Genomic DNA, 16,486 nt, shown 5'->3' on the forward strand with positions numbered 1-16,486 from the left:
TTTCGAACTCTGGTTAGACCGCACTTGGTAGTATTGTGCTCAGATCTAGTCGCCTCATTATAGGAAGGATGTGGAAGCTTTAGAGAGGATGCAGAGGAGATTTATCATGATGCTGCCTGGATTGGAGGGCATGTCTTATAAGGACAGGTTGAGTGAGTTAGGGCTTTTCTCTTTGAAGAGGAGGAGGATGAAAGATGACTTGATAGAGGTGTACAAGATGATAAGAGACATAGATCGAGTGGACAGTCGGAGACTTTTTCCCAGATTCTACCACTCATCTACACACTAGACCAATTAGCCCACCAACCTACATGTCCTTGGGATGCGGGAGGAGACTGGAGCACCTGGGAGAAATCCACACATCACAGGGACAATGTGCAAGCCTGCAAACCTCACACAGAGGAACATGCAAACCCCACAAGGCTAATCTAGCTTTCCTTCAATCAAAACCAGTCCGTTGAGCTACTGTTGGTGAAGGCAGGTTCTGTATCCCCACTACTCAACAGGTAACAGCAATCTCCTAAACTCCCCTTGCAAAACCCTCCCCACCCTCAAAGGCATCTTCAAGAGGCGGGATGCAAGAAGGCAGCATCCATCACTAAGGACTCTCACCATCCAGGACATTGCCTCTTCTCGTTATGACCATCGGGGAGGTGGTACAGGAGCCTGAAGACCCACACTCAATGACTCAGGAACAGCTTCTTCCCCTCCGCCATCAGATTTCTGAACGGTCCATGAACCATGAACACTACCTCATTATTCCTTTTTATCTCACTACTTAGTTTGCGCTGTACTGCTTCACATCATAGGTCAGTAATAATAAACCTGATTCTGACTTATTATGGACTATCTCACACTTATGACCTGGGTTAATATAATGAGATGACGTGGAAAAGCGAATCCTCTCACATTTTCCGCTTCTTGCTGAAACTCGGCCGGATTTTTGCCACCTTGGGATACAAGCCCGCACAGACCACAGCTTTAATTAGCTTCTCGTTGTCTGTCAAAAGAGAACAGATATTCACTTGAAAGGGAGACAGGGTGGCGAGACACAAGAGGAGAAACACGGACAACATCCCTTGATCCCCGCTGACATTTTGATGGGCTTTCCTTCCATTCGTTACCTGAGTTTATGTTCGCCTTGGGGTCTTTGGGATTCTTGCTGCTCACAAAGCCAGCCACCAGCAGGTGCTCAGCAAACTGTCCTTTCATGTTGTGAAGCATCTATAGTGATGAAGTAAGCCACAGGTTACTTCCAAAAATACTTTTTAATCACCATGCTGAAAGCGACCCCCACCCACAATACTGAGAACCCTCAATTACCATTTAGAACATAGAACACTACAGCACAGTACAGGCCCTTCAGCCCACAATGTTGTGCTGATATTATAGAACCACAGAACACTACAGCACAGAAAACAGGCCATTCGGCCCTTCTAGTCTGTGCTGAAACTTTATTCCACTAGTCCCATTGACCTGCACTCGGTCCATAACCCTCCAGGCCTCTTTCCTTCATATACCTATCCAAATTATATCTCTCTCCATATTGTATCCTGCTCTAACATCTATCTAACCCTTCCCTCCCACGTAGCCCCCTATTTTCCTATCATTCAATATTACAAATCTCTGGCCGGTAAACTGACGATAATTTACTTGCTCACAGGCTGTGGACATTGCTGTCATTTTACATCTGCCCCACTGGAATGAAGCAGGGAGCAGATAATATCACTCCCACAGTCCTAATGTGGCCAAGTGGGGTTAGTGTAGATGGGTACAAAGGCCGGCATGGATACATTGGGCTGAAGGGCCTGTTTCCGTGCTGTACCACTTTGGGCTAGAAGTCACATATGGGCTAGACTGAAAAGGGGCTGCAAGTAGGTGGGCTGATTAGCCACCGTACGTTGCCTCCCCCCCACAAGTGCGTGACAGGACGATCAGGGCGGAGATGATGGGCATTTCAGAGAGAATAGATCATGGGGAAATAAGTGGGAGAATGGGACAGTGCCAAGAACCAGCATACACCCATCTTGGAAGCTTGCAGCCTAACGGCTCCGCACATTGAATTCTCCCACTTTAAGTAATTCCCACCCCCCTACCATGCTTCTCTTCTTCCCTTTCCTAGCCTCTCTCTCCTTTTTTATCCTTTTATTTCCTCTTTCTCCATACCTTTGACCTATCCCCAGTGGATCTGCTCTCCCCTCCTCCCCCGCACCTGCCTATCACTATCTCTTACCTGCATCTACCTATCACCACCTTGTGCCCACCCCACCTCCCCTCCCCTCTTTTGTCCACCTATCACTGCTCTGCTTTTCCCTCCTATATATTGGGCTTCCCCTTTTCCTATCTTCAGTCCTGAGGAAGGGTCCTGACCCGAAACGTTGACCCGCCTGCTTTTCTCCACGGATACTGCCTGGCCTGCTAAGTTCCTCCAGCATCATCGTGTTTTTCAAATGGCCTGCTATGTCATAAGTAAATGAGACTTCCTTTCCCAAGGAACATTATTGAACCAGATTAGATTTTTTAATGAAAATCCAGTAGTTTAATTGCTAATACAGACTTTTTATTCCAGCTGGATCAATGGGAAAACCCTCAGTAACAACCACCACACACTGCTAAGTTCTCAGCAGGAACAAACAAAATGCCGGAGGAACTCAGTGGGTCAGGCAGCAACCGTGGTGGAGAACAGTCGATGTTTCAAGTCGAGACCCTTAATCTGGCTCGAGCTCCCCCAGCATTTTGTTTGTTGCTCCAGATTCCAGCACCTGCAGTCTCTTTGTCTCTCCAGGTTATCAGCAGGCATGTGAGGTGAAAGGTTGGTGAAACCGTTCCAATCCTTCAGTCTGTTCTACTATTCAAACCGATTGTGCCAATTTGTACCTCAACTTCATTTTCCTGCCTTTGCTCTTTGATACCTTAGCTAATGAGATCATCAAATCCGTACCATGCATTACAGAAAGCGAGATGGGTGCACAAGACCATTCTACCACCCCAGCACCCCCAGTCTCCTAACTTCTCCCAGCCTGACCTGATGACTGGTTCCCTTACCCCATTAGGCCATGTTTTGATTGAGTGTCGACTACAGATCGAACTGCACCCGAGCCTCTCCATGGACAGAGCTCCAAGGACAATAACCGTGTTTAAATGTGAAAGTAATTTAATCAAACACAAGCCCTCAAGGTGTCCTGAGAATGAGTAATGCAAATCCGTAACCCATTGCGGACCAACCCCAGAGATGGTCTAGGGCTTAGATCAGGTGCCCTGCAGAGTAATAGGTTGAAGCCGCAAACAATCTGCAGGAGGAGCTCAGCGTCTGTGGGAGGAAAGGAAATGTCGACGTCTTGGGTCGAAACCCTGCATCAGGACTGAGTGTGGAGAGGGGAGATGTCTGGTATAAAGAAGTGCACACTCTTCACACTCAGTCCTCATGCAGGGTTTCAACCTGAAATGTCGAAAATTCCTTTCCTCCCACAGATGCTGCTCGACCTGCTGAGTTCCTCCGCCAGATTGTTTGTTGCTCCAGATTCCAGCGTCTGCAGTTTCTCGTGTCGCCAACAGGTGTGAAGACTTGGTGTCAGGACCTTTCTGAAGTGATAAGGTAGCCTGTCACTTAGCCTGTGTTACGAGCCAGGTTGCTACTTGGTGAGTGTCCCTTTTAAGGCGCCTAAGCGGTAGCGTGTGGTTTTGTCTGACTGTTGCGAGGGGGAGCGAAAAGCTTTTATAACTGGAATGTAGCAGGTGTCTGAAGGAGGATTCACTGAGGTGCTGGCAACTGCAGACACTGATGTGGGGGGGGGGGGGGTAGGGAGAGTTGGTAGCACTGACTGCCAGTCTCTACATCTTTGAGTGAAGCACGATCATTGTGACTGCCACTTTGCAATCCATACATGGATTTTTGGAGTAATCTGTGGAATCCACTTTGTCGTTAACCTGTACCGGGAAGCAGGTATATCTGTGGGCAGCCACGTATCGAGTGCCCTCGGAGTGGCAGATATTTCTGACTAAAAGCAACGGAGATCTTCGGCGACTGGGGTGTCGTATTGGTTCCATCGTGGAACTTGTGGAATTCGTAAACTCATTCTCTCTACACTCTAACGTGGGTTTTCAGAAGCTTTTGCTCATCGTCTTGCTTCGTGACTGACAAAACTGAACTTTGAGAACTGTTCCTAGACTGGGTTTGAGAACTTGCCACACACACACTTTGGTTTATTTTGGTCAATGTCTGATATCTAACGTCTTTTTTCTTCTTTATTATTACAAGTAGTCATTAATAAATAGATTCTAACATTTAAACATGGCTCGTTGTGTTTCTATTGTTGCTGGTACGTAACACCTGTCAGTGAGAAAGTCAGAACTTCATTCCATGGTTAACTATTCGAATTTAAGTTCCAAAACTGCCATGACAAGTTTGAACTCCATTTTCTTGATTAGCAACCACAGAAAGCTGCACACCAAGTGCTGACAAATGGCATTGGTATAGTTGGGTACCTGATGGTCAACATGGATGTAGTGGGCCAAAGGGTCTGTTTCTGTGCTGTATGACTCTGATTCAAGTCCAGGCCTTGTAGTGCAGTAACTTAACCACCATGCCACTGAACAGGTTTAAAAATAAGACAAATACTGTGAGTGCAGACCACCACTGTCCTGGTCACTGACATCAGGTCAACTCAATCTGAATAGATTCCACGTCCCAGGCACTTTGTTCCTGTCCAACAGTGGATCAGAGGAGGGCCTGAAATATCAGCCCCAGTATATTCCAGCCAAGTTCACAAGATGGAGCGAAGGATGACATGCTTCCACATTTGGAAAGGCAGCTCCAGAACGTGACCAGCAATATCTTCAACGTTACAGCCCACTGACAGGGTTCACTTCCACCTTGGTGATCCAAAAAAGATATAAAAGCCTGAAAGCGTGTACCACCAGGCTCAAGGACAGCTTCTATCCCACTGTTATAAGACTATTGAACGGCCCCCAGTATGATAAGATGGACTCTTTACCTCGCAACCATCCTCGTTATGGCCTTGCACCTTATTGTCTGCCTGCACTGCACTTTCTCTGTAACCGTAACCCTTTATTCTGCATTCTGTTATCGTTTTGCCTTGTACTACCTCAATGCACTGTGTAATGAAATGCTCTGAATGGACGATATGCAAGACAAGTTTTTCACTGTACCTCGGTACATGTGACAATAATAAACCAATTTACAATACTATTCTGTGAAGTCTGAGCCACACACGCATGGTTCTTTTGTATCTTTAGTAGTATAAATGTTTGGAAAATATAATAGAACTATAGAATCATCCCTCCCTCACTACCAGAGGTCATTTGCTCCACCATGGCTGCCTTGAAAAAAATATGCAACATCCCCACTATGAGCTCTTTCCACACAGCACTGCAGTTTTCTTTTCAATTATAAATCCAATTCCTTTTGAAAACATATTTAATATTAACTTTCATGACCCTTTCAGATCACAAGATTACCCTGCATTAAAAACACAAACCCTCTAGTTCTTTGACTAAACATCCATGTCCTCTGGTTCTACAGAAACAGTTATCCCTTTTTCAAGATATTGCACACTTCGATTAAACAGCCCCTTAACGTCCGTTTTGAGGAGACTCTCTCATTATTTCAAGAGTCCATTTACCTGAAGGTTATTTGGAGAAAGGAAGTACTCCCAGCAGTAATCCCTCTCTGACCTGAAACCTCGTCTTTTTGCTTCTTCCCATCCCTGAAAATAGAAGCACTCATCAAACAGACAGCACACGCCAATTGGTTGCAACACCAAGCATCGACTGGATCACCTTCAGGAAGAACGCTTCAAAGTATACAGCTCACCAAGTTAAAACAAACATGCAAAAGGTTAAACTAAAATGGCAGGGAAAAATCAAACCTATGCAGGGAGATAGAGGAAGGAGAAATTTAGATTTTTTTTTAAAAGAAAGGGAAAAGCTAGTCAATAAGTTGTTGCAGAGCATCAAAACTTCAGATGATTATTTTTCTCTTCAGATGCTGACTGACCTGTTTCTACGGCATTTAGTGTTCCTATTTTAGCCCGATAGTTGTAGCTTTTCATCTGTCCCACCTACCTTAAATGCATTGACTACAGTCAGATGGTCACTACGGGATTGCTTGGACAACTCTCGACGTTTTGCATCTGCCAGTTTCTCTTTACCCTGCCAGCAACACCAAAACAGGAAGGTGAGACACGAGGCATTTACTTGCCACAGAACCAACGTCAAACCCCTTGTCCCAACCAAACTCACTTAGGGAAAGGATTATCCTCAATAAAATGTAAAACTAAAAGATCCCATGAAAATAATCCACATAATGTTTCCCTCTACAGTTCATACTGCACTGCAGAAGTAATTCAGTGTCTCAAGTGATAAGATATTGCATATATATTTCTTTCTGTTCGATTTCCTCAAAGCAGTTGGACATTGTGATATTGGGTGGGGAATAAACCCTGAAAGAGACCAACCTCCTGACCTGAAGGAAATGAAGTTGAAATACACAGAGGTACGAAAGCCTAACAGTGGTTCAAGTGTTTCAATAACATATCAGCCCCGAGTCTGCTTCAAGTAGCTTCGTAGAAACTCAGTCCATCCAAGAGCAGAAAGCCATTCGGCCCCTCCAGCCTGTTCTATTACTTATCCACAGCATGGTTGACCCGTACCCAAATTCAATCTACCCCCCTTGGCTTCATTTACCTAACTGCCCGGGTTGAACGTGAAAATCATCAACAAGCAACTTTAGAATTTTCAAATGACCCCCATTATCAATGGACTTTTGAGACACAATTCTACTTCCATTACCTTTTTTGTGAAGGCGTACTTCCCAATATCACAGCCGAACAGCCCAGTTTCTAACGTTACATCTCTTTGAACAGAAGACACAAGAAAATAGGAGCAGGAGTAGGCCACTCGGACCCTCAAGCCTGTCTCACCCTTCAATATGATCATGGCTGATCTATGCTGGCCTCTTCCATGCCAGTTCCCCATCACCCTCAATTCCTCAATCTTTCAAACATTTATCTATCGCAACCTTAAATAGATCAAACGATCTGGCCTCCAACACCCTTGAGGGCAGAGAATTTGAGAGATTCACTACCCTCTGAGAGAAGTTTTGATGTACATCAGTTTTAAATGAGTAGCCCCTTATTTTGTAGCTATGTTCCCTTGTTTCTGACTCTCCCACTGGTGAAAACATCTCAACTTCCACCGTCAAGGCCCTGTTAGGATATTATATGTTTGAATAAGGTTACCCCTCATTCTTCTGAACTCTAAGGAACGCAAACCTTAACTGTCTAGCCTCTCTTGATAGGACAACCTTTGTTCTGGACTTCCTCCAAAGGAAACTATTTCATTCCATACCTTTATCAATCCCCTTAATAAGCTTAAACAGTGCAGAGTAATCAGTCCTTCTACATACAAGAGAATGCCAGTCTCCGCCCTTGGTTTCAGCCCAGGTATCATTCTGGTAATAATTTTGACACTTTACCAATGGGATCACAAATGGATCCTTGAAACTGAGACTGGCTGCAATGGTGAGTACAGGATCCAAGCAGCACAACAACGCTCCAAACAGGATCATTTTCCCAATGTGGGGCTCTACTGGCAGACGAGCTAAATGGACCCCAAGTGGTGTGAGCTCTTCGTTCCTATCCAAGGCGTTCTGAAAGAAAAGGAAAGAGACAAGAATTAAAAATTTACTAACTTAAATAAGCCCCACACAATACAGGACAAAAGGAGAGATAAAAATGAACCAGCTACTTGCCCATTAGGGTCATAACCACCTACAAATGTGCACAGGAGTTTCCAAAAGGCTGCCCCTGCTTCCTCCTGCCACACCGCTCCCCCCCCCCACCCCACACACACACACACACACACAATTGATATTAGGTCAGTAATGAGACATACAAGTCAAAGGGAAAACATTCTACTCTCTGTACTGTGCAATGCAGCTAGAGTATCGGAATTGGAATTGGTTTATTATTGTCACGTGTACCATGATACAGTGAAAAACTTCGTAGTACAAGGGAAAAGCAATAAAAAATGCAGAATATAGTGCTACAGTTACAGAGAATGACTACAGTTAAAGAGTAGTTACAGAGAGTGCTACAGTTATAGAATTATAGTTACAGTGCAGGCAGACAACAAGGTGCAAGGGCCACAATAAAGGAATATTGTGAGGTCAGGAGTTCATCCTATCTACACAGTGACTTAAGCTTCTTCAAAAGCACTTCACACAATACAAAACTGGAAAAAGAGTAATGCAAGTACACCCAGGTTGTACAGGTTCTCATTCTGGACCTTCACCAGACATCCTTTTATCACTGCTGGAACTCACTTCCCATCGACATTAAATTGGTAAGTTGCTTTATTATTGTCACATGTACCGAGGTACAGTGAAAAACTGTTTTGCATGCCATCCATACAGATCATTTCATTACAACAGTGCATTCAGGTGGTACAAGATATGAGATATTTATTTATCAGTCACATGTACATCGAAACACACAGTGAAATACATCTTTTTGCGTTACTGAGAATGTGCTGGGGGGCAGCCCACAAGTGTTATCATGCTTCCAGTGCCAACATAGCATGCCCACAACTTCCTAACCCGTAAGTCTTTGGAACGTGGGAGGAAACTGGAGCACCCAGAGGAAACCCACGCAGACACGGGGAGAATGTACAAAATCCTTACAGACAGCAGCAGGAATTGAACCCAGGTCGCTGGCGCTGTAATAGCGTTACGCTAACCACTACACTACCGTGCCGCCGAGAAAAACAATAACAGAATGGAGAATAAATGTTACAGTTATCGAGTAAGTGCAGTGCAGGCGGACAATAAGATGTTGCTGCCTATCCTTAAGGAAATACTTTCACTACATCTACACCTCTCGCTGCCTTGAAGCAGCCAGCATAATCAAAGACCCCACCCACCTGGGTCATTCTCTCTTCTCTCCTCTCCCATCAGGCAGAAGATACAGGAGCCTGACGGCACATACGACCAGGCTCAAGAACAGCTTCTATCCCACGGTGATAAGACTATTGAATGGTTCCCTTATACGATGAGATGGACTCTTGACCTCACAATCTACCTTGTTTGACCCTGCACCTACCTGCAATGCACTTCCCTGTAGCTGTGACACTATACCCTGTATTCTGTTATTGTTTTTACCCTGTACTACCTCAATGCACTCTGTACTACCTCAATGCACTGTGTAATGAATTGATCTGTATGAACGGTATGCAAGACAAGTTTTTCACTGTAGCTCGGTACAAGTGACAATAACAAACCAATACATGTGATGATTTGAAATGCTAGGCTTGAAACATTCAGACCCACTAGCTTCCAAACTGTTCATTTGTAGTATTGCTTGGCGAAGGGCCCGGAGAATGAATAAATGCATCCATTTTTTAAAATAGATCAATAATGATGGAATTACATTTACAGACACATCTCCTGTCAAATTTAACTTTTAAGCAAAAACAAATCAATCTTGTCTTATGAGTGTAGCTGGCAAAACCAGGATTCATTACCCATTATACCGAAGCACAACACTGCAGATGCTGAAATTTGGAATAAAAATAAAAAATGCTAGAAACAACACACACAAAAGGCTGGAGGAACTCAACAGGCCAGGTGTATTGTGGAGGGCCGTGACTGTCACGTGACAGCACTGCCCACTACCTGGTCGGATGACACACCACCGCCAATCAAGGATTGACCCTGCCCCAATCATCAGCGCATACCTGACCATTGGCCCCTTTAAGTACCTTTGTACTTGGCCTTGGGCCATTGGCCTTTGTAATTGATTAGTCCTTGCTGGCACCGAGCCATTGGCCCCCTGTAAATTACCTGGGCACCCCCCCAGCCCTATAAAGGGGCCACGTGTACTCGGCTCGCTCTCTTTGCCATCTTTGAGGGACCACCCTACTTCACTCCAGGCCGAGTACCGTGGAATGGCACTGGAGAAATCGTTGGTGAGGTGTGCACTGTTAAAGGGTTGGGAGCATTTTAGTTAGTGTCCCTAGTAGCATAGAGCCATGCCTGCACTGAGTCAAGGGGTGGCGGATATCGTATTGTTTTTCCTTGATTGTGTGTGCCTAATTCAGTGTGTGTGTGTGTGTGTGTGTGTGTGTGTGTGTGTGTGCGCGCGCGCGCGCGCGCTTTATCCTTGGTGAGATTTTCCCATGCTCGCTATAAACTGTGCACGTGTGTTATTCCCGTTACCATTTTCCCACACTTCTCTTTTGTAAATAAATCATTTACTGCCAGACTGTGTTCAGAGTCCTTGCGTTTGAGACCCCTCGAACCTGTTTCCTCACTCACAACACCAGGCAGCACTTATGGAGGGATATAAATTTCCCTCCATAGACCTGCTGAGTTCCTCCAGCATTTTGTGTGTGCTGCTCGATTCCAGCATCTGCAGAATCTCTCGTCTCCCCAAAATGCTAGAAACACTCAGCAGTACAGGCAGCGGTTACAGATAGAGGAACAAAGTTAACTTTTCAGGTCGCTGACCCTTGTGCTGAAAGGCGAGGGTGGGACTACCTAGACTGCTCGATTGCACTCACTCTCTGCTGCAATTTTATAGGCTGTTATGTCTCTGGACCTGGGTTGCATAGAGACTTGTGTTACGAACTAGGTTACAATTGGTGAATGTCCCTTTAAGATAGAGCATAGTGGTGTGTGTGTGTGTGTGTGTGTGTGTGTGTGTTGGCATGGTTACGACAACAGAAGATAAAGGACGTAATGACATTTTTGGAGCAGTCAGTCGGAGGAGAGAGAAAGGGAGACCAGCCTGCTAGTTTCTCTATCGATGGATGAGAAACAGTAACTGTGCCTGTCACTACTATCCACGTATGGATTTTTGGAGTAATCCGGTGGAGTCCACTTTGTCATTAACCTGTAGAGGGAAACAGGTACTTGTGTGGACGGCCACGTCTCGGATGCTTTTTGGGGTGGCAGATACTTCGAAACAAAGCAGCGGAGTTCACTGTTGTGGTTGACCTGTAGAAGGAAACAGGTATTTGTGTGGACGGCCACGATTCGAGTGCCTTTCGGGGTGAGGCAGATGCGGTGGAGTGGTCACTGCTGAGTAGACACTAAGGTGTCCTATGGGTTCCATTGTGGAACATATGGATTTTGTAATTACTCTCTATTTTCTCTCTACATCTATGTTTTGTCTTCAGTCAACGGTGGTTGTTGAAGAAGCCTTTGATCACGTTTCACCTTATGGCTTGCTGAACTGAACTTTAAGATCTATTCCTGGACTTGAAGTTTGGGAATTTGCCACACACTACGAATTTAGTTTTGGGGGTTAATGTTTAAGATTTAACATTTTTATTCTAACATTCTAACATTTTTACTTTTATTTTTCTTATTATCATAAGTAGTTATTAATAAAGTAGTTTTTACCACTGATACATGACTCGGTGTGTTTCTTTTGTTGCTGGTACATAACACTTCAAAAAGGGGGAGAAGATAATTTGTGACAGATCTACAATTCTGCAGGCAGCCAGCAGGAGGAGAAGCCCTCACTCTGTCCATGTGTGGTGAGGTCCTCAATGAATATTTCTCCTCTGTTTTTACTGTGGAGAAGGGCATAAAGACTTCAGACCTTGAGATAGTTAATGGGGAGGTCTTAGGGATAGTCGACATCACAGCAGAGGTGGTACTGGATGTCTTAAAATGTATGAGCGATCCAATACTAGAGGGCATGCATTTGTGAAAGGGGGTAGGTTCAGAACAGACGTGAGGGGTACGTTTTGTTTTACTGAGAGAGTGGTGGATGCCTGGAATGTGTTGCCTGATAGGGTGGTGGAGGTAAATTCACTGGGGGCTTTTAAGAGGGGCTTGGACAGGCACATGAATGAGAGGAAAATAGAGGGATATGGGCATTCTGTAGGTAGAGGGAATAGCAATTCTGGGCCAAAGGGCCTGTTCTGTGCTGTACTGTTCTATGTATGAAGGTAGATAAATCTCCAGGGCCTGATCAGGTATATCCAAGAACCCTGTGGGAAGCTGGAGAACAAATTGAGGGAACTCTGGCTGAGATATATGCATCATTGTTAGTGACAGGTGAAGTGCCGGAAGACTGGAGGGTGGCAAATGTTGTGCCTTTATTTAAAAAAGGCTGCAAAGAAAAACCTGGAAACCAATTCCTTACCAGCTCTTTCAAGTGGGTCACAGCTAGGTTAACTGCTTCCTTTGACGGAGGCTGCATCGCCTTTTCCAGGAATTGAGCAATACGACCAAGACGTAAAATCTACAATAATATTAAAAACAGCAATTAAAGAACAGTAAATGAAAATTAATTTAAAAAAACAAGCTAGTAATCTGAAATAAAAGCAGAAAATGCTGGGAACACTCAGCAGGACAGGTGGCATCTGTAGTGAGGGGGGGAACCACAGTTAACATTTCAGGTTCAGGGGTTAACTATCCTCTATAAGAACTGGGAAAGGGGAAACAAGCGACTAGTTTTCTTTAGTTTCCCCAGTCCTGCAGGGTCCCCGATCTTAAACATCAACTGTTTCTCTTTCCACAGGTGCAGACTGACCTGCTGAGTGTTTCAAGCATTTTCTGTTTTAATATCATCATAGTTCAATGGAGTTCCAGTCAAATTGTTACTCAAATGCAAAAATTCTTGTCACTCACATGTGAATCCTCAAAGTTTAAAACTAAAGTTGTTTAAGTAGACAAAAAGAAATCAAGAATTCACATGTAAATGATAAGAATTTTTGCGCTTATGTATGTATATATAAAAAAAGAACTTGAGGATCTTAATTGAAGTGTGATGATATGGGGTAAAATTTATATTGAAGAACAATACAATGAAAATATGATTTACTGGTTGGTCAGCAACAAGGTATTATATCCAATATTTCCAGCTGATAATACAAGAATTAATAAAAGGATTACACGTGTAGGTGTACTAGCAGACTTCTGCAACACAAGCCAGGTTAAGGCACATTTTAATGCCACGTGAATGGTGTAACCTGCTACCAAACTGGTACAGATTGAATACAGCTGATTTCCAGCCGCATTATCACAGTCAGCAAAAAAAAACAAACTGCTGGAGGAACTTAGCAGGTCACACAGCACCTGCGGAGGGAAATGGAGAGTCGACGTTTTGGGAGTCCAGATGAGGGGTCTCAACCCAAAACACCAACACTCCATTTCCCTCTACAGATGCTGCCTGGCCCAGAGTTCCTTCAGCAGTTTGTTTTTTGCTCCAGATTCCAGCATTTGCAGTCTCTTGTGTCTGCATCATCACAATACTTTGCATTTAAACAAATAAAACTATGCTCAATGCAGCTTTTTTGCTCAAGTGTTACTGTGAGCTGGGGGACATTCTCTCCAAGTGCCCCTTCTTTCTGTGGGAAGACTTCCCTCTTTTGCAGCTCTCATTTTTTGCTTAGATCTCCAAGTCTCCACATGTTCCTCCCCTGTCCCTTGTCCTCGCCCATTTTGTTTTCTCTCCTCTTCTGTCTCTGACAGGAGTGAATGGAGGAGGATTGAGGTGGTTCATGTGAAGCATAAGAACAGGAAGCACTTGCTCGACCAAATGGTCTGGGTCTGTGTTGTCACAGAAGGTCAGAGTGTTTGATATTGAGATCGAACAATTTTTTTTTTCTGGCACTACATTCCCATTGAAGAAACTAGTTGGTCTTATGCTACAGTATTTAAGATAAGATATCTTTATTAGTCACATGTGAAACACACAGTGAAATGCATCTTTTACATAGAGTGTTCTGGGGGCAGCCCGCAAGTGTCGCCACGCTTCCAGCGCCAACATAGCATGCCCACAGCTCCTACCCATACATCTTTGGAATGTGGGAGGAAACCGAAGCACCCGGAAGAAACCCACACAGACACAGGGAGAACATACAAACTCCTTACAGACAGCGGCCAGAATTGAACCTGGGTCGCTGGCACTGTAATAGCATTACGGTAACCACTACTCTACCTTGCCTGCCCAAGAACATTCTCATTTTGCTGAAAATTAAAATGAAAACTTTGGAAGGTTAATACAGCTGAACAGCAATTATTTTTAACCTTGATCTGTAAGCAAAGCTCTTCAAGTGGAGTCCTCATGATTTCGGGTAACTGATAGTCATCTAGGAGGCTCTCTCGCAATCCATCGTACAAGTGGTAACAGGAACCTGGCTGCACCCTGGAAGAGAACACAATGATGTTTAACTGGTACTGACAAGATGAATGGACATGCACCACTAGCTGCAGTTTTTCCACTATGCAAGGTAACTGTAAAACATGATGTTTATTGAACTGTCTAGACAGTAAAGAGAAAAAGCCATTTAGAACCATTGAACACTACAGCACAGAAAACAGGCCATTCGGCCCTTCTAGTCTGTGCCGAAACGTTATTCCGCTAGTCCCATTTACCTGCACCCAGTCCATAACCCTCCAGACCTCTCCCGTCCATGGATCTATCCAATTTATTCTTAAAACTCGAGTGAGCCCGCATTTACTACATCAGATGGCAGCCTGTTCCACACTCCCACCACTCTCTGAGTGAAGAAGTTCCCACTAATGTTCCCCCTAAACCTTTTCCCTTTCACCCTAAAGCCATGTCCTCTCGTACTTATCTCTCCTAATCAAGGTGGAAAGAGCCTATTCGCATTAACTCTGTCTATACCCCTCATAATTTTGTAAATCTCTATCAAATCTCCCCTCATTCTTCTGCGCTCCAAAGAATAAAGTCCTAACCTGTTCAATCTTTCCCTGTAACTCAAATCCTGAAGACCCGGCAACATTCTAGTAAATCTCCTCTGCATGCTTTCAATCTTACTGATATCCTTCCTATAGGTAGGTGACCAGAACTGCACACAATACTCCAAATTTGGCCTCACCAATGTCTTATACAACCTCACCATAACATCCCAACTCCTATACTCAATACTTTGATTTATGAATGCCAGGATGCCAAAAGCCTTTTTTACAACCCTGTCTACCTGCGACGCCACTTTCAGGGAATTATGTATCTGAACTCCCAGATCCCTTTGTTCCTCCGCACTCCTCAGTGCCCTACCATTTACTGTGTATGTCCTACCCTGATTTGTCCTTCCAAAATGCAACACCTCACACTTGTCTGCATTAAATTCCATTTGCCATTTTCTGGCCCATTCTTCCATTTGTTTCAGATCCCTCTGCAAGCTTTGAAAGCCTTCCTCGTTGTCCACTATGCCTCCAATCTTAGTATCATCAGCAAACTTGTTGATCCAATTTACTACATTATCATCTAGATCATTAATATAGACAACAAACAACAATGGCCCCAGCACAGATCCCTGAGGCACACCACTAGTCACAGGCCTCCAGTCTGAGAAACAATCGTCCACTACCATTCTGTCTTCTCCCACACAGCCAATTTCGAATCCAGTTTACAACCTCTCCATGGATACCTAGTGTCTGAACCTTCTGAACTAACCTCCCATGTGGGACTTTGTCAAAGGCCTTACTAAAGTCCATGTAGACAACATCCACAGCCTTTCTTTCATCTACTTTCTTGGTAACCTCCTCGAAAAACTCTACAAGATTCGTTAAACACGATCTACCACGCACAAAGCCATGCTGACTATTCTTAATCAGCCCTTGGTTGTCCAAATACTTGTATATCCGATCTCTCAGAACACCTTCCAATAACTTACCTACTACTGATGTCAGGCTCACCGGCCTGAAATTACCTGGCTTACTTTTAGATCCTTTTTTAAACAATGGAACAACATGAGCTACCCTCCAGTCCTCCGGCACCACACCCGTGGCTAAGGACATTTTAAATATATCTGCCAGGACCCCTGCAATTTCTAAACTAGTCTCCCTCAATGTCCGAGGAAATATCTTATCTGGCCCAGTGGATTTATCTACCTTTATTCGCTGTAAGGCAGCAAGCCCCTCCTCCTCTTTAATCTCTATATGTTCCATGACTCCACTGCTTGTTTCCCTTCCTTCCATATCCACTATGCCCGTCTCCTGCGTAAATACTGATGCAAAAAAATTGTTTAAGATCTCCCCCATCTCCTGAGGCTCCACACATAGACGACCACTCTGATCTTCTAGGGGACCAATTTTGTCCCTTACTATCCTTCGGATTAGAAACCCTTCGGATTTACCTTCACATTATCTGCCAAAGCAACCTCATGTCTTCTTTTTGCCTTCCTGATTTCCTTTTTTTAGTATTTTCTTACTTTTTCTATACTCTTCAAGTACCTCATTTGTTCCGAGTTGCCCATACCTGCTATACACCTCTCTCTTTTTCTTGAGCAGATCGCCAATATCCCTTGAAAACCAAGGTTCCTTGTGCTTTTTAACTTTGCCTTTAATCCCGGCAGGAAAATGCAAACTCTGTACTCTCAAAATTTCGCCTCTGAAGGCCTTCCATTTACTGAGCACATCCTTGCCAGAAAACAACTCATCCCAATCCACTTCCTAGATCCTTTCTCATTTCCACAAAATTGGCCT

At 44.2% G+C, this 16,486-nt stretch overlaps 1 protein-coding gene across 1 annotated transcript in view; it reads right to left on the reverse strand.

The window, feature by feature from the left end:
• dhx36 (DEAH (Asp-Glu-Ala-His) box polypeptide 36) overlaps window positions 1-16,486 on the reverse strand; it is a 95,922-nt gene that overhangs the window by 11,998 nt on the left and 67,438 nt on the right. Inside the window, exons 16-22 of the mRNA XM_052018192.1 lie at window positions 14,063-14,180; window positions 12,174-12,272; window positions 7,496-7,669; window positions 6,085-6,171; window positions 5,643-5,726; window positions 1,125-1,224; window positions 910-1,000 (exon numbers count right to left, since the gene is read on the reverse strand). Coding sequence (XP_051874152.1) covers window positions 910-1,000; window positions 1,125-1,224; window positions 5,643-5,726; window positions 6,085-6,171; window positions 7,496-7,669; window positions 12,174-12,272; window positions 14,063-14,180 — 753 coding nt within the window. The remainder of the gene's footprint in view (window positions 1-909; window positions 1,001-1,124; window positions 1,225-5,642; window positions 5,727-6,084; window positions 6,172-7,495; window positions 7,670-12,173; window positions 12,273-14,062; window positions 14,181-16,486) is intronic.

This window comes from Pristis pectinata, chromosome 6, assembly GCF_009764475.1.
Source record: "Pristis pectinata isolate sPriPec2 chromosome 6, sPriPec2.1.pri, whole genome shotgun sequence".
NCBI classification, from domain to species: Eukaryota; Metazoa; Chordata; class Chondrichthyes; order Rhinopristiformes; family Pristidae; genus Pristis; species Pristis pectinata.